The sequence below is a fragment of the Medicago truncatula genome, chromosome 3 (genome assembly GCF_003473485.1).
Source record: "Medicago truncatula cultivar Jemalong A17 chromosome 3, MtrunA17r5.0-ANR, whole genome shotgun sequence".
Classification (NCBI taxonomy): Eukaryota; Viridiplantae; Streptophyta; class Magnoliopsida; order Fabales; family Fabaceae; genus Medicago; species Medicago truncatula.
This window is the reverse complement of record NC_053044.1, coordinates 41,118,007-41,143,263: the sequence shown is the minus strand read 5'-3', so window position 1 is coordinate 41,143,263 and position 25,257 is coordinate 41,118,007. Positions and strand designations below refer to the sequence as shown.

Genomic DNA, 25,257 nt, shown 5'->3' with positions numbered 1-25,257 from the left:
TAGTATTTTTTTTTTTTGACACCGATAAAAAGTAACATTGTCCAAAAAATACCTTGAGTCTAATTCAATGCTATATATAAACACCAACAACTCTTAACTCTGTCATGAATACTGGAACTAAGTTAAGCGCGGTCACAAATTTCAACTCTATCGAGAAAACAAAAAAAAAACCCTACACTCGAGTGATCTTTGCGGGAATGCTGAATGAAGCGATTTTCGTAATCGCTTTTCAGTTTAAACGGTAAGCGAAGTAAGTATCAAATCAAACTCAGTGTTACATTTTCTGAATCAGATTCCGAATTCGCATTTTCCGTTTCGCTTTTCTAGAGCAGAAGCACGTTTACGCTTCATAAGTCTCACCCAACCCTAACGCAGATCCAAAACCCTATTCAATTCACCGGAACCGTTCATCAGCTATGTGGACCAACGTTTTCAAAATCGTACGTTATTTCTTCTTAATCTCAATACTCTTCTTCACCAATTCTCATTATTTTGCGTGTTTAGCTGGAATATGATAGTTTAGGGTTCAATTTCGTTTTAACCTAGTTAGTATATCACAAAACATGCTTTCATTTTTTCAGCTGTAGTTAATCTCATGATGATTAAGTCGGTTAATTTGTTTATGAACCGAAAACTTTGTAAATTATCTCATGTTTATTTTCACACAAGGTGTTTGTGTTGTTTTAGTTAGATTTGGTTTGTGAATGTTTAAATTTTTCTTGTAGATATATGTTTTATACAAATGAAAAACTTATTTGATTATGTTACTTGCTTTTTTCTTTCTATTTCATCATATACTGGAATTATGATTTTTTTCCCCGATCAAGCGTTGTTAGGGTTTACTAGAGATTACGTATTCGCTAAGTAACTACGTCATTCGATATTTGGTTGCCATGGGCTGGAACACTGATGATTGTGACTTTCTGTCGCCTTCATAATCACGTTTGGTATTGGTCCTGTTGGATTATGTTAATGAAACTGCGAGTTAGCTATATCACCCTAGCTGGTATGTGAATTGCCTGATCAAGAACTCGTCTTATGTATAAGATGTTTCCTTTTCTTTTTGATCGGTATTAGTGGCAATGAAAAGCCGTGTGTAATAAATAACACGGATATGGCAAGAAAGGTGTTCGGCGGGTGACCAAATTACTAGGAGGCGACACGTGTCCTATCCGACTGTTATTTTTTATTTTTTTAAAATAAATAGTAAATACATTAGTAGAACAATAAAGTATCGGCTCGTATTAATGCTAGGATGATGACAAAAATATTGTTTACTTGCTCGATCATGTCAATTAATGTTGTGGATCGATATCAACCTTCGTCTTGGCCCACCTGGTTTCATAATATTGTTCTCAAATAGTGGATCTATTGCGTAGTGGAATTTTAACAAACTACAATTGTTACGCTATATGCGATTTAATTGTGACACTATAGCGCAGCGGAATTTTAACAATCTACTATTGTTACCCGATATGCGATTTAGTAAAAAGCACTATCAAATAGTGGTATAGCATAACAGAGTTTGAACAAACCGCTATTTCATCGTTCTGCGATTGACAGCACTAGGATATATAAAATAGAAGAAAAATTGTCTGTTAGTCTAATGAAAGATCTCAAGGTCAAATCTCCTTCTCCAAGAATAATATCATTTTTAGAAATGAGTGCAAAAGGTTAAATCTCAATGCTGCTGTTTAGTTAGCTTTTACCATAAATTAATGTATATTCCATGCTCCTCCATTTTTGTTCACAATTTATTTGGTTGTCTTTATATTTATATAACTATGTGTATATTGTTTATATTTATATAACTATGTGTATATTGTTTGAAATTTGTACAGGGTAGTCTGCATCAGATATCATGGTTTCAGTTTCTCCCTCACGAACCTGATCTGAACCCTCTACCTGACAAAAGGTTGGAATATATTTTCTATTTCTCTCCTTCTTTCTGCTTCACTATTTTAATATTATTTATGGGCCATCTTCTGTTCAAACAGTGTAAAAGCGGACCAGAAGGATGCTGCAATGTTAGTGGTGCTTTCATCACATTTGCAACTGCAGAAGGAAGGATTTCTCAGCGCATGGACCAATTCTTTTGTTGGACCGTGGGATCCATCTCAGGGTTTGCATAATCCTGGTAGAGATTGCTGACTTATTGGTTTTGTCATCTGTGATTATTTACAGTTTTATTGTCTTTTTAGCAAAAGGAAAGAACGGAAATGGTCATCCATTTTCTTGCTACCTAAATTTCTGCTTTCTGTACTTAACATGCAGATGAAAAGATTAAGCTGTGGCTTTTTCTTCCGGGGCGTCATTTAACAGTTTCTGAAACTGCTCAGCCAGCTTTAACTGGATTACGAGGTATCACACTTAACAGAACTGTTGTATTGGGCATATATGTAATACCCCGTTAAATAATAAAGTTCAAACAATATACAACAAATATTTAATAATATAACAATCCCATTTATAGATACCGGGATGTTACAGTATACATTTCTTTCGTCAAAGATAGTGGCTTTGTAGCTTTTATACTTCTGTGTTTTTTGAAAACACTCTTACACGGGAAAGTTTTTTGGATGAAGCTGTCGCGTCTGGGCTCTGGCTCGCTCCTGGGGATTCAGAAGAAGTTGCAGCCGCTCTCTCTCAGGCTTTAAGGAATTGCATTGAAAGGTTTTTCTCCCCCTCAATTCTTCAAAGTGATGTTAAATTTGGTCATATCTTGCCATTTATCTTGTTGAATTTGGCAGAGCACTGCTTGGGCTTTATTACATGAGATTTGGAGATGTATTCTTGAAGGTCCATCAATTTCAAAGTGAAGAACTGCTCAGGTATATTTTTACTGTACTTAGATTTAACACTTTTGGCTAAATTAAATCTAAATATTTCACTAATATTTACAGGGTTATGTACACACACACATATAACAAGTGAAATATAATCTGAAAAGGAAACATTATCCTATAATTTTGGAATCAAATCAGTTACCGACTATCTAAGGGAACTACGAAAGCTAATAATAACGAAATCTGATTGCAATCAACAGTACAGAAAAAAAAAGTGTTAGCTAGCCTTTACTTTGTCCCCGGGCAAGCGGAGATTATTCTCACGTTGTCAGTGGGGAACATTGTGGGCAGCCAGCAATGATCTGAATAAAAAAAATATTAACTTGTTAAAGAGCAACAAATGATGTGTTCCCGTTAAAAATGTAATAAGTTATTTTATAATAAGTAGTTGAGTCAGGATGCATTGACACCAGGTGTTAATGTTTATATTGACACCAAATAATAGCTGTTGATTTCTCTTAATCTAACGTCTCATATTCACTCACTTAAAAAGTCACGTGGTGTCTTCTTCTGGATTTTACTCATCGTTTTTTCCTTCTAAGTTATTCTAAAAAGAACCTCGACGTTGATGCTTCATCCATGTAAAAAGAAGCTCGACGTTGATGCTTCATGCATGTACTCTACTATTTAAATCTTAATTACACTATTTGTGTGTAAAACAAACAGTGATAAAGAAAAATTTCAATGCTCTGTCTCCGAAGTTTGTCAAACAACCTCAGAATAGAAAAGCTGGAACCGTTTCGAGGAATCACCGTAAAAAAAAGAAGGTAGAATGCAAAGGAACCAGATCTACGAGTACAACCACCGTGCTACTGTCATCAGCTCACTGTGCCACTGTCATATATATTTTTTTAGGAAGAATTTGCCGTCTTCACGTTCAACCACCGCCAATGGCACACCCCTCTCTTTTGTCACCCAGTTCGCCCGGGGCAGACTTCTCCGGCCTCCACCGACCTAAGGTCGGCGAATTTGTTCATATTCTATTCGCTCTCTCTCTCTCTCTCTCTCTAGGGTTGTGCGGTCATGAGTAAAATACGACGGTATTGAAATAGAGTGAAGTTAGGTCATGACATTTTCAACAAGGCGAATAGAAGCTCCATGACAGTCACGTGACTTTTTAAGTGAATGAATCTGAGGCATCAGATTAAAAAAAATCAACAGCTATTATTTGGTGTCAATATAAACTTTGACACCTGGTGTCAATGGATCCCGACTCTAAACAATCATTAATAGGGTCATGTGTAACCACATAAAAATGATCTTTGGCTACAAGTATTTTCCAAATCCCATATTTACAAGGCTGGCTACAGTTCCCCTGATGCAATAGATGGGTTCATAGGTACAACGAAAATTGAATGACTCTGTTGAAGTTGTTTTTCAAATCGTTGCTCCAATTTGTTCCTGCAGTGTAATTTTAAAATCCTACGTCCTAAAAACGATATAATGAACTAACAAAGTTCCCCTGATTTCTCTTGCCCTCCCCTCCCCCCCCTCTCTCTACTCTCTAGAATCCTTTCCTATTTTACTGCATTACAAATCATACTTAAGATCAGGAAAAATGGTATTTTCGCAGCGAAAAATCATGAAAGAATATTTACATAGCAAGAAAATAATAGTTTTAACATTCTCAACAAAAGGAATGAAGAATACCTCATTTTTTATTAATATGGATACGGGTTGGTACACACGCAAACATCCGCGTGTACGCAAACTGAGTGCCTATTATAATGCCCGTCTTTCTGCTCTTTTTATTGTGCCAACGCGTGTAAATTATAAACGGTATTTTATATGAAATTTGACTTTGATTAAAATTATAAGTACAAATATTTGTGACTTTCAAATTGTAACAAACCCAAAAAATCATGTTTATCTTTTTCAATAACAACAATAATTTAACAAATATAATATAAATCCTTATCTTTTTTAATACCACCAACAATATAACATTAATATAGGAAAATTTGTTTAAGGGTATAATTGAAATTATAAAAAATTCAGCCCAAAATCTCCATCCCCTTCATATATAATATTGATAATGGGATTTATTTATTTTAATGAAAATTTATAATAATATTATCAAAGGATAAAATAGTAAATAAAATAGTTTAATTGAAGAGTAAAATAGGTATTTTAAGCCTATTTTCAGTATATATATATATATTTTTTTTTTTTATTATAGAATATATTATTAATATTGTTTAAGAGTAATATACATATACATATATATATATATATATATATATATATATATATATATATTATAGAATAGATTATTATTATTATTATGATTATATATCCCTAGTGTGTACTCACATGTATCCAACTTGTACGTACATGATATGTGCACACGACTTTAATTTTGGAGTACACATAATAGGTTTGGATGTGTATAGATTATTATTATTATTATTATTATTATTATTATTATTATTATTTATTATTTATTATTATTATTATTATTATTATTATTATTATATCCCTAGTGTGTACTCACATGTATCCAACTTGTACGCACATGATATGCACATGGCTTTAATTTTGGAGTACACGTAATAGGTTTGGATGCATGCGTTTGTTATTTTTGTCTTATCCTTCTGTTTCAAATAAGCTGCTTGAAGCCTTCAGTTTAATAGTAGCATGGTTCAACTGTATAGTGCGAGTCGCTGTAACTATCTATACCTAAGTAACTCGCGGAACAAAATTTATGTTGGAACAAGTTTCACAACTGTAAACTTTACCATAACAGGCTTATTTCCCATGAGGCTGTAGATTTTTTATAGATTTAGGCTGTTTGCATTGAACTCGAACAAAATTGCGAAATCCAAATCCCACCAGAGCTGATTGACTGGACCATTGTCTGCATTGTGTTGTGTTGCCTCTGTACTGCTTTTTGACTGTGACCCTGCTATTGCCTATTTTTGATATTTACAGGAGAGGACACCCTGCATTTGAGTTTGTTTTTGCTGCAACAGAGGAGGCAATCCTTATACATGTCATAGTATCCTCAAAGTATGATGCTGGTAGAATTTTTAGATGGCTTATAGTTTAGTTTGCATTAAATTATTTACCTATTGTTTTCCCTCCTTTTTGTCAGGAATATCCGGATGCTTTCAAGCGGTGATCTAGAAAAATTATTGAAACATTCTATGGAGACAACATATACGCTTCCAGGTTGGCAGGATTTTTGTCCATGAGTTTTTGGTTGCTCTCTTAGGATTGCATTAAACATTTGTGTTATGCCTGCTTTTGTTTGGTATGCAATGATATGAGCAATGGTTGTATTTTCAAGGATTGGCTTATGGGGACGGGACCATTTTCCTTTGAACATCATTTTGCTTTTTCGATGTTTTTTTTTTTTTTTTTGTGTTCATGGAATTGCTGGTTTCTTTCAGATGTTCAGAGGGATGGGCTAATCTTTTCTTTCTCTACCCACCTTTTTGTTGAGTTATTATCAATATATCTGTCATTGATATTCTGTCTTTAAGTGTTTTATCATGATTCATATGTTAATGCATGTCTCTTCGTACTTACCAATGTCCATAGGGTTACCAAGTTCATTTTAGTTCTCCAGATGGCTTTTCCTGGCAGCATATTTTAAATTATTTTACATTATTATGTGGCAGTGATTGTTTCTCCTCATGGAATACGTGGCAACCTGACTGGTTGTTCATCAAGTGATCTTGTCAAGCAAAGTTATTTCAGGTCCTTTTTTATAACCCTTTATGTGTATAACTGATGTATGAAGATATCACCACTGACTGAATTCCATTTTTTTTTTAATTTTTTTTTTATAATTTTTATTGTGTAGCAGTTCTGCCAAATTTAGGGTGTCAAATGGAATTATAGGTCTCCCGTATCATGTTTCCCAGGGTGTTGGTTGCCAGCTGAGGGGGCAGAATTGTTTTGTTGAAGTAAGCCTTGGCTTCCCTAGATCTGAAACTGACAAGGCATTGCAGTCAAACAAAAATATTAGGAATTTACTCAAATCTCCTGTCACGGGACACAATGATGGCAAGGGATCACCAGATCATTTATCAGATAATGAGAAAACATTTCTCTATCCAGCTGAGGCAGTGCTTGTACCCGTTTTTCAAACGTCGTTAGCTAGGTCATCTTTGAGAAGGTATTTTTTTTCCACATCTTAATTTTCCCTTTCTTCAATAAGAGTTCTAGGTGGCTTTTAAGACAATCTGGTCAAGCTTGTTTCCTGTCTGGTTCTTTTTTTGTGCAATGTAATGTTTTTTAATAGTCATTAAGACTCAAAAATAACATAGGAATTAGAGAATATGGGGCTGTGCGCAAGGAAATGGAAAAACAAAGCAACAAAGAAAATGAGAAAAATCACCAGAGGAAAGTTGCTCAATACCTTTCCATATCTACTTGGGAAACCTCCTTGAAAAGTCAATGTTACTGCAAATAGAATCCAGTGATCTAGTCTTATTTGAATTAGCTCCTTAGCAAGTAAATCTTAAAAAAGCTCCAATCAAAATGCACCATAGAGAATCATGGATCACCAAGAGTAGCTAATGGTGGTGCAGTTAGTAGAGCACAACTTCATTGCTCCCAAATGCATATGATATAGCATTTCCCCATTGTGGCAGAGTTTTGCAATAGTGCTTGGTGGCCATTTAAATTATAGCCATGCAACCATTATTACAGTTCTGGTTGCAGCTGCTCAGAACCCATCCTAATGTAAAACTTAAGAGAAAATTCATAGAGAATTTTCTAACAAACTTTTATCACAAATCTCTTTTCTTAATTGAATGAATAATTCTGTTACAAAACAGCTATATATATGAAGCTGGTGAATACCTGCAATAGCAGATTAACCTATCTTTAACTGAGACAGGTCAGTTACATGACAGCTGTATACATTACAGCTGGCTTAACTAGTTCTAAACTAATTACATGCTTAACTAGTGCTTATCTAATAGTTATACTTATACTCCATATGATGCTGATCTTATTTTCTGTGACCCCTAGTTGGAGGGACTTGGATCCTCGCAACAAGTAGAAATGAGAGTGGGAGGAAAGAGAAAAAGAAAAGAATATGAGAAAAGGATTAAGAGAGAAAGAAATTTAGAGCGATAAAGAGATTAAAAACTGTCCGAGTGGGATGGTAAGAAGTTTTGTAGCAAACGATCCAATCGTTAGCTGGAGAACTCATCATCTACTGACCAGAACCCGAAGTCCAATAGCTAGGCTTTAAGTTCATAAGCTGCTATCATCTCTGTTTTGAAGAATTTTATGGTTTCCAAAGGCTGCCTCTCTTTCACATGCAGTACAGGCATCTTTACTCCCTTTAGTTTTTACTCTTCTGGGATGCGAATGCTTACTCTTAATTTGTGCCACTTCTATCTTCAGCTACAGTTATTGATGCTACTTGAGCTGCAACAACTTTAATTTTTTCATTAGATTGGACATATTTGTTACATACCTACATGTGCAATGTGAATGTCCCGTTATATAAACCATGCACTCCAATCCTAAAGGAGCTCTAATTCTTTCTCTTTAATGTGAACATACAGATTTTGGCTGCAGAATTGGATGGGTCCATCCCTGGCTGGTTCCTCATCCTTTATTCACTGGTTTGTTGTTCTCTATCTCTATTTTTTCCTTGCATTCTTTGATTATTGAGGTTAGTATTTATGTTTTCTGCTCATGGCTGTTTCATGTGAGTTTCTGTTTCTGGCATAGAGAGAAAATAGGAAGCCTTGTTGCATTTTTTCCTCCCGTTTCTTTCTATTGAATTTTCTGTTTGTGGATATCTTATTCTCAGTTTTTTTCTTCTTTCTATTTTCTTAAAGGGTCTTGTTAACTGGTGCCCCGGGGGCACCGGTTAAGCTACTAAAAGTAGAAATAAATTTACATTGACAAGAGCAATATTTCAACTTTTAAAAAATAGAATACACAATTTTCAAGAAAATATTTCCTTTTCCCAGGGGCACCGGTTAACATTTCCCTTTGTTAAAAAATATCGTTGAATTGACATGTATGTATGTAGTAATGGGTTTATTGATGAATCTCTCTCTCTCTCTCTCACATACACACACACACACACACACACACACACATATATATATATATATATATATATTTCTTAAGCAAACATTATCCCTATAATGTTTTTTTGGTTAATTTTTTGAACACATAAATATGCTCAGTTTTGCTCTGGTTTTGGTTAAAGCCTAAATTTTCATATCTTGAATCTTAAATGTTCTACATTATGTAGTGCGGGTAATGTGGAATCTACTGAAGATCCTTGGGCTGAATACAATGGATCCCGAACTCAAAATAGTTATGATAGTAGTAGCAATAGCAACAGTAGCAGTATCAGTAGCTTAAGTGCCAGCTCTAGTGATAGTGATTACAAGACTACAGGACCAAGTGAACTAGAGGCAGATGCTGATTCTTTAGCGTGTAGACAGTCTATGATATCATCCGCTGATCGGTTGGGAAGTGATGCCAAATCGGTATGTCTTTATCTATTTCTGAAAAGGTACTTTAGATTATTTTACCAAGAAAGTTTATCAAGATGAGTAAAACAAAATTACAAAGAACTTGGAGGATAATCGATTATCTAAAAAGTAGAGAAGGTAAATTAAAGCAAGAAAACAAAGTCAACCAAATCACTTTGCATATCTGCTAGGGACCCCTTGAGAAAACCATCCTTGTTTTACTCCAAATAGAAGCCATTTGCCTAATCTTCTGGCTTTCATGAGCATACTAAAAATGTTGCCCTTCGGTCGAATGAACAAGATAACAGCTTACACTTCACATTGCCATAAACATTCCCCTCTACTAAACTACTAATTTCAAAACTGCTAAAGCTAGTCCCCAAAAATTTCCCTCTGTTGTCCGTGATGGTTTTTATTCTTGGATTAAAAGGAGGCGTAATAATGGTGATGCATTTTTTTCAAGTTTAATGTTTGAATGCATCTGTTACTCATACGTGGTCTCCATAAGTTCTGGAATTGGTATGCATGTACTTATAGTTTATCCCTACAACATAGTAGCTTACATGCTTGCTACTTCGTAAGTTTTTTGAAGGAAATACTTCACAAGTTAGTCACTTATTTTGTTGTATTCACATGAAGATGGCTAACTTACTGTGTTTATGAAGTAAATTGAGAAAGAGCCAGGATCCTTGACACCAAGTGTCAGAGTTAACTTTGACACTAAATCTCATCCGTTCAATTATTTGATCCAAAGGCCTTTATTTATTTATTTATTTATTCATTTAACATTAATTTTGTTCCATTTTAGGAAAAGTATCTCATTTATTAGCTTAATTCCTGATTTTTTATTCTTTCCAGAAACATACTAATCTCTATCGCTTCCTCTACAGATTGATAGAGATATATATTTTTTTTATTAATTTATATCACAATTATTTGAGTCGTTGTGATCAATATCTGTGAAGAAAAGGCAACAGGGTGCAGAATCATGTGATTCTTTGAATTCACATTTTACCACTTCTTTTAGATATGTTAATGGTAACCAAACACCATAGCACGTTCTCTGAACTCACAGCACGTTTATGGAATAATTGTTCCTTTGTTTTGTTGGTAAAACTATTAACATTTTTTCTATCAATCTGGTAATGCACACACACACACACACACACATATATATATATATATATATATATATATATATATATATATATATATATATATATATGAATTAAACCCATCATATTGACAGCGACACATGTTTTCATATTGCTTTCCTATCTATCAAAATCTGATAACGCACAAATAGATATTTGAGTAATGTATTGTGGTTTAAATTAAAAATTCTCTAGCAATTTGGAGAAGAAGCGATCAGTGAACATAGAGAGACTAGTGAATGCGTTTTTGGAAAGAATCTCAAATCAAGATTTAAGCAAATAAATGATATAATTTTCCTAAAATGGAACAAAATCAATGGTTGAATGAGTAAATGCGGACTTGTGGATCAAACATTTGAATGGACGAGATTTGGTGTCAAATTTATCTTTGACATATGGTGTCAACGGATCCGGACTCATTGAGAAAAATTGATTATTAGTTTTTTTTTTTTTTGTTTTGAAAAGATGATTATTTGACATCATAGTTATTTTTTTTTAGATTAGCAAATCTTTTTAAACTTTCCTATTTGGCCAATCTTAACTTTTGTACAATTGGGCATCAACATAACTGTTATTGCTGTGCAGGGCTCCAAGCGTTCTCGAACAGGATTGGTACAGTCATTAAGTACGACTACAAATATTCCTGGGCAAGATGCGTACATGTCTGATTTTGGTTCCATGGAAGTTAACAATTCAGCCATTACAAGAGTAGGGAATGAGCCAACTGGGTCTTACTGGGACTGGGATGATAATGATGAGGAGAATAGAGGCATGGAATTGAATATGGAAGCTCTTTTAAAAGAGTTTGGTCGTGGTTTTGATGACTTCTTCGTTGGTGATGAATTGCCTTTTGGAGAGGTATCTGAATATTTACAGCACCATATTTAGAGGATTCCTTCTTTTGATTTCCATTTTTTTCTCTCTATAATAAAGTAAGAGCTATTAAGTTATGCTTCCCGGTTTAAACTGTTGTGCGACACATTAGGACTATTAAATTGTCCATAGTTTGACTATTTATAGACTTGTAGTTACATTTTAACATCTGTCAGCACACTGTTTCCCTCGAGCAGAAGAAACGTTTATAATTTAACTTTTAACCTTGTTCAGTTTCTTTTCATAATAAAATATAATTTTGAAGTATAGTTAGGCATTTTTCTATTTTAGGAATTCATAAATTTAATCAATACAATTTTGCTTTTCTTGTGAACAAAAAACATTATACATACATATTTTACTATTTTCTTTTTTGGTTGTTTTCTATACTGCACTGGGAGCCTCCTGTTTTGAATATGAAGAGGGCTTGAAGCTCCTTATTGTACCAATTAGGTTGTTTAGTTTGTTCTCTCTTTTAGGCTTTGTTTGCGAGTTTGGAGGGGAAGGCTTGGGAAAAAAGGAACGAGCAAGTGGAAGAAATAAAGGAAAATGGGAGAGGAGGGCTTTGGGGGGTTAACTTTTCTTCATGATACAAAACCCTCCTCATTTTGAGGAACTAAAAAATTGTATTGGAGGGTTTTGGAGGGTTAATAAGAATTTTTCAAATTTAATCTATGTTGTTATAATATTTTTAAAATTAAAAATAAAGTAATCATATGCATTAAATTATCATTCTCTAAAAAACCACTCTTTTAAATTTTTTGAAAGATTTCTCTATTTTTCCTCATATTTTGCACCCCTCAAAGCCTTTCCTTTCCTTCCCCTCCAAACTCCCAAAGAAAGCCTTAATGATTTATTTAGGAGGGGGAGTGGAAGGCGTGCTCTTCATTTCTTATGCCTCACATTCCTTTCTGATTTAAGTGTACATATGTAGTGATGAACTGTACTTAGATTTATAAGCTTCTTTCCATAATTATAATATTGTAATTATTTCTTTCTGCTTCTTGGTTTCTAATATACTGGTGTCTAATCATACAATCAATTTTCTGGCAAAGCCCCCAGGAACTGCTGAATCTCAGGCACTTATGGTGTATGCCCCTGATTGTGGTGATGTTAACAGCAGTCCAGTTGGTGCCGATGTGATGGATGTTTCAGATCAAATGATTTTGCCTATTGGGTTTTCTTCCTTTGAGAGCTTTAATCCAACTTCTCCGGCAGTCATGGAGGAATGTCTTAACAAAGATCAAGATAACTTGAATAACTCCATGTCAACGGGTCAAACTAATCAAACTCAAATGTTGTATACAGGGGAGTTTGATCATATAATGAAAGCTGAAGCAATGATCACATTCGCTCCTGAATTTGGAGCTGTTGAGGCCCCTACTAGTGGGTTATCCACAACATTATTCAGAAGCCCATATTTTCCAAAGTTTCAAAAGGCCGAGAGTTCAAATTCTTGTTCAAACAATTACTTGTATGGTGCAGAGCCACCCTCTTCTCCGTATATCGAAGGATCAGAGGGGAAGAATGGAATGGTCATCAATACAAAAACATGTTCTGGAAAACATGATACAAGTATGACTCTCCACTCAAAAAATTATTATACTTTTGTGGAGAGTAGGAAAGACATGAATGAGAAAAAACCAGTCACTTGTATTGCTAACAACATTGCTAAATCTGAGGGGATAGTGCAACCTCCATTCTCTAGCGTTGGTTCTAATGTCTCTGTCAAGTCCGTTTTAAGGAAGATGACTGAAGACCCAAAGGACGCAGAGCGTTTCACTCCTCTATCTGCAAAAACTTTATTAGCAACTGATGTTACCTGTGCTATGTTGCAAGCTTCCATGTGTAGGTTACGACACACACTCTTATCTTCTGGTAACAACCTCGTTCCTGTTGGTTTGAATAGGTCCACTGGGGTTACATTTTCTAATCAGCTTCCAACTGATCCAAGTACCACCACAGACAACATATCTGGCAAGTACGAGGTGAAAAAGAAAGAGAATATACCGGTCAGGATTGCAGGTGATTTTGATGGAGGAATGCTTGATGGACACCTCAATGCACCTGTTGGTGTTTGGCGCTCTGTAGGAACTTCAAAAGTTGTAAAACCTTCCAATTCACCAAACATGGAAGTTGGTCCTTCCTTTTCCCATAATTCATTCAATGAAGAAGGAATCCTTTCTTATGCTCAAAGAAAACCACTTCAGGAGCTTCTTGATGGGATTGCATTGCTTGTCCAACAGGCTACTTCCTTTGTTGATCTGGCCTTGGATGCGGATTGTGGTGATGGTCCTTATGGTTTGCTTGCGTTGCAAGAACAGTGGAGGCGTGGGTTTTGTTGTGGGCCTTCAATGGTCCATGCTGGTTGTGGGGGAACTCTTGCCTCTTCTCATTCCCTGGACATTGCTGGCTTGGAGTTAGTGGATCCACTTTCTTCTGATGTAAGCTTTTGTTGTATATATATTTTTCTTAGATGTTCCTTCTGCTAAAAGTAATACAACCATTTTGTGACAACTTTTGGGACAACTTTTTTTCCCCCTCTTCTTTTGGGACAAAAACAATAGAGATAGGGAGAGTAAGAACACAATGATGAGAGTATGCGAGAAAGAGTTGTCACAAAAGTTGTCCCAAAATGGTTATACAAATAGCATTTCTTAATGATAAAATAGACTGTATGTCTTGAAGTTATATTTGTCGTGGTTTGTAGAAATATTCAGGTGTGAAGAGCTGTGGGTTTGGAATCTTTTATTTGTTGTGGATATATGCATTCACTGGTGTTAAATTGTTGTAAAAATGTTGGTTCTATGATATGATGCTATTCGTCGTCGACTTCCATAGCATTCTTAAGGATGGAAAATTGTTATTTATTACCATCACTCTAACAGGGATATGCTTATGTCATTTATTGGTTATGAATATAAACTAAATACATACACTGAATTAAGTAATAAATGTTGCATGTATATGATTCGACACCTAGTAAAAGTAAATTTGTGTATCTCAAGATATATTGCATGAATTTTCTTTAAGGTTAAATATGTTTAGTCCCCCTAAAATTTTCCTTCGACTTTAATGTATAAATTTTGCAGGAATGTATAGAATATTATAAGAATATGTCCTAGCAAAAATTAGATTTTTTTAACAAAATATAAATTAAATATGAATTTTTAAGCTCCAAAAACATAAAAATTCATATTTAATTCATGTTTTGTTAAAAAATTCTAATTTTCTCTAGGAGAGATTCTTATAATATACTATACATTCCTGCAAAATTTCATTCAAAAATATGCAGTCTGCACATGAGTTGACTTAAAATGAGGGACCAAAAGTGGTGATAGAAAACTTTTGGGGGACTAAAAGTGGAAGAAAATTATCTGGAGATTAAAACGATAAGTTGTTATTTTTAGGGACCAAAAACATATTTAACCCTTCTCTTTATTCATTGCTGTTTTTATTGGTGTATGATTCACAACATGAGTAGGATGTGTTTATATTTTCGTGTTATATTACCTTCATATAACATACTGTTCCTGTTTCATATTTAGGATATCTTCTCTAACTCTTTTCTGTTTCATACTTGCATTGACACTTTTGTGTAATCTTTTCAATATTCATGTATTTCTGAGTTGTTTAGCGAAGAAGAAACTCATCTCTATCCATGTCATGAGGGTTTGATGAAATTTTATGTTTGCTGTTGAATATGTAACAAAACCTTTGAGTCTGGCTATGTAATTATTGATCCCCGGGGAAAGGCTTTTGTGTGGAACTCTGTCGCAGCCCTTTGCGTCTTTTGTTACTTTTGGTAGTCTTTTTGGGTTATCAATTTCAATCATATGATATCTTGAACATGTTAGAACTTAGAAATATTATGTAAACCATTCATGTGTCTTCAGGACAATGTAGGCGGGCCTGTGTGTTGCTCATGCTCCAAGCGCATAGAGCTTTTATACGAGGGGGTGTTAGAAATATAATATAAATCCATTTGCATGTCTTCATCTAAAAGCTTAAGCTGTTAGGATGGTTTGTTCATGACAGCACCGATGGTGGAGTTGATGATTGGTTTATGTTTCAATTTATACTTATCTTGGCAGTATTCTGAATTTTCAGGTTCATGCATCTACTGTGATCAGTTTGTTGCAATCTGACATAAAAACAGCTTTAAAGTCGGCATTCACGAATTTGGAGGGGCCCTTATCTGTGACTGATTGGTGCAAAGGACGCAGCCAATTAGTTGATCCTGGAAGCATGGTTGATGGAGTTTCTGCTGAATCCAGCATTAGTGAATGTAGGGATTCTTCAGAACCATTGAGTCCATCACAATCATCCGTTTGTGGATCATCCAGTTTTAAAGGTATAAGTTTGCTTATATATTAGTGATGGAAGCCTTATTTTCGTTTTACTGATAAAATTTGAATGTTACTGCAGTTTCAAGCCTGACTGGTCAAGATATGTGCAATTCAGAATCAGAGCAGCAGCCGTGTTCCCGTCTAAAACCTACCCTCATCGCTGTTCCATTTCCTTCTATACTTGTGGGGTATGTGCACTTGCAGTCATTTTCATGTTTAAAGACAAACATGTTTGAATACATAATTACTTACAATACAAGGCTTTTGATAGTATTTGAGTGCAAAAAATTCGGTTGATTGATCCCTTGCTTACTGACATATCATCATCATCATCATCATCTATTAAATTTGATCAGAGATGCCATTTCTTGTGAAGTTTTGCCTTAACCACTCATGCCAATGGAACATATGCAATAGGTATCAGGATGATTGGCTCAAGGCATCGGCAAACTGTATGCAGCATTGGGAAAAGGCTCCTCTAGAACCTTATGCTCTGCAGAAACCTGTACGTTTATAATAACCAGTTGACAGTGTTGCTAGTTAAACTCTGTTTCGACCATATAATCCGACTTGATTACCTGCTGGAAAATGATTTTAACAACTTGCTTTCATTTATGTAATTGTAATTATTGGTGGTTACAGATTGCATATCACGTTGTATGTCCTGATATCGATCCCCTTACTTCTGCTGCTGCTGATTTTTTTCAACAACTAGGAACAGGTGAGTAATGGTAATTATGCTTCAATTGCTCTATAAGGTCTGTTTGATGACGTTTCTGTGGTTGCATATTTGAAATCTATTATCGTTACATTCTGGCTTATAGCAAATTTGGTATACATGTCCATTTATTTAAAATGGATGTATTATAGACAGTAAAAAGGACGAAAGAAAATGTGGAGAAACCATAGTAGGATCTTTTATCTTGGGAAAGAAAAAACTATTTCTTTTAATTTAGTTTCTTTTTAAATCTCAAAGTTCTTAGAGCGGGTTATGTTGCTGGACTTTCCTACGTGTCACACCAATTAAGAGTAATGATAGCTGTGTTGCCAGCAGCATGCTTAATTTTATGCAGTATTGTTGATTTAAGTTCCAACTATTTTTGTTCATTTACTCTGCTTTTTTGCACTGAGTTGTTCTGTCAATCTTGTTTTTCTTTTACTCTTCAGTCTACGAGATGTGCAAGCTAGGTACTCATTCACCTCTGGTCTTGGGGAATCAGATGGAGACGGAGTCTGCGAAGCTGTCATCTTGTGGTTTTGTTTTACTTGATTGTCCTCAATCAATGAAAATTGAGAGCAGCAATGCATCTCTTGTTGGTTCCGTAAGTGATTATTTTTTATCCTTATCGAATGGTTGGGACCTGACTAGTTATCTCAAGTCTCTTTCGAAGGCGCTGAGAGCTTTAAACCTGAGCTCTTGTTTTTCTGCAAACCCTACCGAAGGAAGTAACAGTTCATGTTTGGTAAGTGACTTGTTTATTGATTTGATCCTGTAGATTAATGGCTAGTGTATTTTTAACTAATGGATTAACATCATGATAACAAACGGTCTGTTTATATAAGAAAATTGTATATTTCTCACTATATTTTTTTGGCAGATCTACATGCTTAGAGATTTTTGATCTCATCCTTTTTAATTTCCTTGCATTTAGGTAATCTATGTGGTGTGCCCGTTTCCTGATCCTTCTGCAATTTTGCAAACTATTATTGAATCATCTGTTGCCATTGGATCGGTTATCCAACAGTCAGATAGAGAGAGGAGATCTAACTTGCATAGTCAGGTTGTAAAGGCATTGAGTGGTTTGGCAACTGTTGATGAAGCTTCAGCATCTAATATCCCTGTGCTTTCTGGGTTTAGTATTCCTAAATTGGTCTTGCAAATAGTTACAGTCGATGCCATTTTTAGAGTCACAAGTCCATCAGTGAGTGAGCTTGTCATTTTAAAAGAGACTGCCTTTACTGTGTACAGCAAGGCTCGTCGCATTTCACGTGGCATCTCCAGTGATTCCGCTCAATTGGCATTTTCTAGTAGATCTCAGTCTGTTTTGCCACAAATGCCCTCTCCCATCTCTGGGATGTGGAAAGACTGCGGTGGTCCTCGGATGGCAGGACATTCTCTTCCAAGAGATGGTGACATTGATACTAGCTTGAGACCTGGTAATTGGGATAATTCTTGGCAACCGACGAGGTCTGGGGTTCTGAACTGCGATCCAAGTAGAACCGGGGATATTTTTCTTCATGATGAAATTCGCTACATGTTTGAACCTCTTTTTATTCTTGCTGAACCAGGTTCTCCAGAACATGGTATTTCAGTTGTAGGTAGCCCCGGTTCAGAAGCTTCCAAGGCATTGGCAGATGACAGTAGTGGTAACCATGTGCAGAGTACAAGTACATCTGGGAGTGTGGATTCTGCTTCAAGCATTGATGGATCTGGGTCTGACCAAAAGACTCATCCAAGCTTACATTGTTGCTATGGATGGACAGAGGACTGGCGTTGGCTTGTATGCATCTGGACAGATTCAAGGGGAGAGTTGCTTGACTCTAATATTTTCCCCTTTGGTGGAATAAGCAGTAGGCAGGATACAAAAGGTCTGCAGTGCCTTTTTGTTCAAGTTCTCCAGCAAGGTTGTCTGATACTTCAATCTTGTGATCCCGGCCTTGCAAAGCCTCGAGATTTTGTGATAGCACGCATTGGAGGTTTCTATGAGCTTGAGTACCTTGGTAAGAATTCTGTCTCTGCATCTCTGCTGTATTTTTGATATACATACATGGGTTTGGGACATGGGGGCATTCTTCTAGATGATCTTGTGTAAAAGTTAATTTAAAAGCACTTCTTCCGCGAATTGGCCAATCAAGCCTTGCTGACTAGTTTTTGTGTGTGTGAGAGAGAGAGAGATTGCATGCATACATTTGAACTGTACGGAGATATGGAGGACATTCTTTTACTTGACCTTGAGTAAAAGTTAATTTAAGAACACTTCTACCATCCTCAAGTGAGTGGGCTGTAGTCACACAATGTTTTAGACTTGAGTATTATCTCACATGTACGCCGCGAATTGGCTGACCAATCCTTGCCTTACTAGTTTGCGTGCGTGTGTGTGTGAGAGAGAGAGAGAGAGAGAGAGAGAGAGAGAGAGAGAGAGAGAGAGAGCGAGGGGTGTGTGTGGATTATACCTCAGACATCATAAACAAAACTCTGGCAAGCGAAGATCATTACAAAGCTCTCATGGTCCTCAATAATTGTCCTAAAATTTTAAACTAGTTTGATTTAAGGGTTGGTCTTGGTGTAGGTCCTGATAAGTTCAGAATTCAGATGTTGCAGCACTAGATTATGGACCTGATGTATAGCAGTGAGGATGAGCAGAGAACGGACCAGTTATTGGAATGGAATCCCAAAGAGTGTACGACCTGGAAGGTCTATACTCGTTAATCGCACAAAATGTGCAGGGGAAGAGAATTAGTTAGGCTGGTGAATTTGCATGTCAATTAGACCAAGCTGCTTTATTATAGGGAGGCGATTAGTAGCTTGAGAGGATGTTAGTCATTGGGTTGTTTTTAGACAAATTATTTCTTTGAGAAGCTGAGACTCTGGTTTTCCCTTGCAAGAGCTTGGGCTCTCCTTTCAGTTTAAAATAACAATCTTACACCAGTTCTTATTCTTTCAATTGTAATAATGAAATTAGCTGGCTTCATTAACTTTGGTACATTCAAACTATTGATTTTGGATTAGAGGGGACTCACTTTCGATTATGTAATATTTTTTTCATTGTAGCATGTAATGTTTAAATAAGTAGTTGAGCCTGAGAACGGGGAAAGTGAAGTACAAATTACATCTTCTCTGATGTTTTATGTTAAAAATCGTTTTTTAAACCTGTGGTTTTTAATAGAGTTTTGCATTTATATAACTTATTTTAATTTTTAATACATATGTCTAGACAATTCACTGTCTAATCAATCAAATTGAGACCAATTGCTTGATATTGGTAATGATGACAGTTATTGTTCCAGCGTATTTAGATGTCTTCTTTTTGACCATGTTCAATCTGTTCCAACCTTCAAGTTATTCATATATACTTGCATTCAGTTGTAAATTCATATTTTTCTTATTATTCATATGATAGTCAGTGGATGCTAATGTAGCTGATTGGATTATATTCGCTTCTTATGTCTGCCTTAATATATCAAACAGAGTGGCAGAAAGCTATTTATTCAGTTGGTGGATCTGAGATGAAGAGATGGCCCCTGCAACTCCGCAAGTCTCTGTCTGATGGGGTGTCCTCAACTAGTAATGGTTCTTCTTTGCAACAACCAGATATGAGTTTGATTCCAGAAAGAACTCTTCCTTCCTCCCCTAGTCCTTTGTACAGCCCTCATCCCAAACCAACTGGTTTTATAAAAGGTAATTTAGGGCAATCTGCTGGAAGAAAACAGATGATGGGTGGACATTCCACGGTTGACAATTCAAGGGGTTTACTTCATTGGGCACAAAGCATTAGTTTTGTTGCAGTTTCAATGGACCATACGCTACAACCAGTTCTCCCAGCTGATTCATCATCTCCTGGTGAGTGATCATTACTATCATAATTTTTTTCCCCTCATTTCATTAAATTACATTCACAAATTGAGAGTTTTTAGAATTTTGAACTACTCCTAACTCAATCTAAAAACAAGTTCAAGGGGTGAGGATCGTCGATGTCTTGTAGGGACTACTTTTGTCATGTCTCTGGTTGATGTAGATCTCAACTCACCTCATACCGAAGGTTGGACATCTAGTACGTGGACAAATAACTGGGACCTAATTAACTGATATAAGATAGACTTTGATACTATCTTAGAATTTTGACTATGCCTAATTCAACTCCAAAAGTCAGAATTGTTTTACTCTTAAAAGGACTACTTAGGCTATATCTTCAGTTTATTTGGGATCTCGACAAGAGTGTTACAATATACTGTGAGTGAACTGGAGAACAGCCAAAATTAGAAATGAGTGTGGTTGGGAAAAAAATAGGAATAGCGACTATTTAGGAAAATATGGTAAAGTTGTGCTTAAGATAGTTTGGCCATGTGAGAAGAAGGCTAGTAGAAGCCTAAATAAGAGTTGATTAGATGTACAATGGTCTGTTGTTAAAGATAAAGAAAGAGAAATAAAATTCTTACTGGAAATGTTGGAAATGTTAAAATGGATCTATATCTTAATCGTTTCTTCATAAGCCTAATTTTGGCATTTTACAATTGCATCATTTGATCTGTATAGCACTAAATCCATTAGTTAAAAAGCTAAAATATTGAAGTATATGATAGAGTCGACTAAGAAAAGCATCCTTCAGGGCCTGAACCATAATGGAATTGCATTATGCTAATGATAGACTTGGGGATTTTGGAAAAAAGTTTGAAGTGTACACATAATAGCAGAAGAGAATAGAATTTGGTATTTCCAAAATAACCAAAATACAAATTTTAGAATTTTTGTGATAGTAAGTCATACTTGAATACTCATTATGAAGTAAATACTGAAGTATTTATAGAAAAAATGTTTGGGAGGAACTGAAAGTGGCTGTGGGGTTTCTATTGTAGGTTATGTAGAAGGTTTCACTCCAGTGAAGTCTCTTGGTTCTGCATCTTCTGCATATATCCTAATTCCTTCTCCCAGCATGCGGTTCCTTCCTCCAACAGCACTTCAACTCCCCACATGCCTCACTGCCGAGTCTCCACCTCTAGCTCATTTGCTTCACAGCAAGGGTTCTGCTCTTCCGCTCTCCACAGGATTTGTGGTTTCAAAAACAGTTGCTTCAATGAGGAAGGACTATAGAAGCAACCTGAAAGAAGAATGGCCTTCAGTACTTTCAGTGAGCCTCATTGATTATTATGGTGGTTCTAGTATCCCACAAGAGAAGAATGTTCGTGGAATTAACAAGCAAGGTGGTAGATCTTTGAACTGGGAAGCTAAAGATTTTGAAACTGAGACACACTTGGTTCTGGAGTCCCTTGCCGCAGAGCTTCATGCCTTGTCATGGATGACAGTCAGCCCCACATACCTAGAACGACGAACAGCACTTCCTTTCCATTGTGACATGGTTCTGAGACTAAGACGACTTCTTCACTTTGCCGACAAAGAGCTTTCCAAGCAGTCAGACAAATCTTGACTTTAATTTATATACAATGACCTTTACCCATTGGTTTGAGTGGAAAGACAGCTAATAGACTGAGCTGAGTAGACTGTATCATACTTGATCCGCTGTGACTTTTGTAAATTAAATGTAAAGCATGCTGATGTGTTGATGGAAGAAATAGATTAAGTTATAGTTGAGAGTGTACATGAGCGTTCTAGAACAGCCGACTTTGACTCAGATTAGCATAATTGATAGAAGCTGTTGATTGTACAATAGAATAATACCATATTTTCTATAGCACTAGGGCATCCGTAATTTCATTTTCCTTGTAATTATATATTTTATAAGGCAATAATGTGCCGCCATTAACTTATCTTTGTGCTCAATTTTGGTTTTCTGGCCATGGTTAAGTCTTTGTGCTGAACGTTAAAAATATGAAACGATCACCCATTTTTTGGCAGCCCGTGTCTTTGAAATATTCATCATGCTCTGCTGTGCAATCTGATCGAATTGAACCCGAACAACAATAGTACTCTTGTTGTGGTTCTTAGGTATTATTTCTCGGTCCAATTTCTTTGATGAGTCCTGATGCAAAAAGAAAATAAATTTCGCAGGATTGAAATCAACATGGTAATGATTAATGGAAATCCCTGCATGAGGGGTCGTATTAAGACTGTAATGGGTTCATGGCTAACCTATTTTTATTTTCTTTACGCAAGGCACAAGTTCATCTTTGCCTTCATATAGTAGATATTTGATCCGAGCTAGCTTTCAGTTTTCCCACTCTCCAACATGAGACTTGGCTTTATATAATTTTGTCTAGGAAAGTGACTCGAGCAAATGACTAAGGTAGCTACTGGGTGGCATATTACCATTTTTTTTTTTATAAAATTCGCTTGAAAGCCTCTCTAGTCTCTAGTTTTGTTTAAAATTAGAGGGGATGCGAGTGTCTTTTAATGACACGTCAAGGGAGGTATATGTATTTTTCCCTATTTAAAGGACCTCATTTTAGAAAGAAAGAGCCTTTGTTTCAACTTTCACCATAGGCTTTAAGATTTATTGCGTTTTTCCTATTTTATGATAATAAATAAATGTTGCATTCAATTCAAATTTGTATAAAATATAAATATTTTATGATAATAAATAAATGTTGCATTCAATTCAAATTTGTATAAAATATAAATGAGTCTTGTAGTATTCAATTACGATTGTCGAAGTTTTTAAGTGGACAACAAAATTTGTGATATTTAATTGAGGGGTTATGTTAACATATGCCCTAAGGGCACAAGTTAAAAGGTTAAAATGGAAATTAAAAATAAATTTTATATCGAAAGTATAACTTTTACAACTTTTAAGATATTGAATACAAAAGTTCCAAAAAAAACCTTCACATTTTCCTTCTTAACTTATGCCCCAAGGGCACAAGTTAACATTTCCCTTAATTGAGATTTTTTACAATTTAAAAAATATCTCTTGGTATTAAAAAATATAGAAATTTTAAGAAGTTATTTTGTGAAACATTTTAGTTCAAAATATGAAATACTAGATCATTCAACAATATCACTCAAAACCTTATCTTGAAACTTTCTCAAACAATCCGTCATCAATTATACAAAGTTATTTTCCAAGGAAAATGGCTGTTTATTTTCTTCTTTTCTGGAGTCAATTTCTTTTATGTTCTATTTATTTCGTTCAATAAATTCCGATTTCTCAACAGTAATCTCAAATGTTCTCTTTATTTCGCTCAATAATCTCACTTAATTAGTAGTTGTTTTCTTCACAATATTTCGGGTCTATTTTGGTCACTTTTATTTTATAATTCCACTCCTTGCTTATTTTAATTTCTGCATAAGCTTTCTTTGCAGGCAAAAACTCTTTTTTTTTTTTTTTAAAAGACTTTGCAGACATAAACTCAATTATCTATTGTTTGTTACACCAACTACATTTCACTGAAAAGGATGCAGAAGCCAGAAAGTTTAATTTATATATCTATAAGTATAGTTTCTCATGTCCCTCAAAAAAAAAAAAAGTTTCTCATGGTTTTTAGCAATGCTCAATTCAACACAAGCAGCCACACTTACTAGCTACGTACTAGTAATTATAAGAAAACTTATGCTTCTAAAGCACTAGAGTATGGCTGAAATATGAGAGTTTCGAGGAAGATACTAACATCAGTCCTATTCCATCAACTTGGAAAGGAGAGATTCAGCCCTAAGAAAGCATGCAACAAGTTAATTCGATGCTTGTTACTATCTAGAAGCCAGAAGGTCTAGAACAAGAACATGGACCATTAAATTCAGCAGATAATTTTGAGTGTGAATCACCTAGATAGGGTAAATAGTGAAAAACACAAGTTTCTTTGATTTATGGATCATATATGTGCCAGTTATATAATTGTACTTGTTGTGCCTTTGTTGAAAGATGGTTCAAGTATTGGTTCATTTCATGCAATCCAACAAGGTGTAACAGTTGTGTTCTCTGCAGCAAACTATGAAGTTTCACCTGAACCATCTTTAGTTAGAAATGTTGAACCATGGTCCCTCTGCGTTGCTGCTTCATCAATAGATAGAAACTTCCCTACAAAAATCATCATAGGTGAGATAATATTTACAAGGTATAATGCAATATAAAATGAATTTAAGTTGTATAAACCGACAGTGTAAAATATTATTACGCAGACAAACCAATCGCATCTTAGCATTAGGAACTAGCGTAACAAAGTGACATTATTGAGTTTTATTAAAAAAAGAAGTGACATTATAGAGTTATGTGAATTGATACATGTGTAAAGTAGGCTTCATAAAACAACGCATAAACAAGATCATTAATCTTCCTTCTCAAGAAATTACAAGCTGCAATTACTTGGCCACTAAAACATCCAATGATATTCTAAATTAGCATTAAAAGGACTGTTAGTAATGTGGGTGGAAAGAAAAATGTGGTATATTTTATGAGCGTCTTTGAAACATAGAGTTGAAGTTGTGGCATGGCCTAAGATGTTAATATTCACATGGTTGAAACAAGAAAACTCATATCATGTGACACTTAATATTCAACTTGTTTGTATTATGAATTGTTGGCCTACATACATTTTTTTGTTGTTGACGAAATCTAAATATAAATCTTAATATTTGAATATTTAAACATTTTCCATACGTCTTAATTGCAATGAAAATCAGTTGAAGATTGTGGCGCATCCGCATAAAGTGTTGGTGCAGCTTGTCAACTTTGTTTTTCTTGTTCCACTTTTTTTTTTTTTGAAATAATTCTTGTTCAACTTGTCAACTTTGTTTTAACAGTAATAGGTAGAAATAAATAAAAGGACTATAATATTTTTATTAAAAAAACCGAATTTCTTTGTAATCCATGTGTCAAACTGTTCTTTGCTAATCATTTCCAATAAAACTCAATCATAGTTGATTACAAAAATAAATATTTTTAAGAGGTGGTATTTTAATAAAAACTAA

The 25,257-nt window shown here is 35.1% G+C and overlaps 1 protein-coding gene across 4 annotated transcripts; it reads left to right on the top strand.

Moving 5' to 3' along the window:
• Window positions 1-96: 96 nt before the first annotated feature.
• LOC11437356 (mediator of RNA polymerase II transcription subunit 13) lies at window positions 97-22,250 on the top strand. Of its 4 annotated transcripts, XM_024779519.2 has the most exons (23): window positions 97-250; window positions 376-440; window positions 1,842-1,915; window positions 1,998-2,137; window positions 2,275-2,361; window positions 2,586-2,673; window positions 2,751-2,831; window positions 5,778-5,855; window positions 5,941-6,017; window positions 6,470-6,548; window positions 6,655-6,969; window positions 8,375-8,434; window positions 9,079-9,319; window positions 11,044-11,316; window positions 12,387-13,775; window positions 15,442-15,685; window positions 15,760-15,868; window positions 16,098-16,185; window positions 16,323-16,401; window positions 16,848-17,143; window positions 17,333-18,401; window positions 19,870-20,241; window positions 21,255-22,250. In XM_024779519.2, exons 2-23 carry the CDS (start codon window positions 417-419, stop codon window positions 21,821-21,823), a joined length of 5,832 nt encoding a protein of 1,943 aa, XP_024635287.1. In that variant the 5' UTR covers window positions 97-250; window positions 376-416; the 3' UTR covers window positions 21,824-22,250. The 4 variants fall into 4 exon arrangements, with proteins under 4 accessions (XP_024635287.1, XP_024635288.1, XP_024635286.1 ...); XM_024779520.2 differs by having other exon boundaries at window positions 101-440; window positions 6,658-6,969; XM_024779518.2 differs by having other exon boundaries at window positions 101-440.
• Window positions 22,251-25,257: the final 3,007 nt, after the last annotated feature.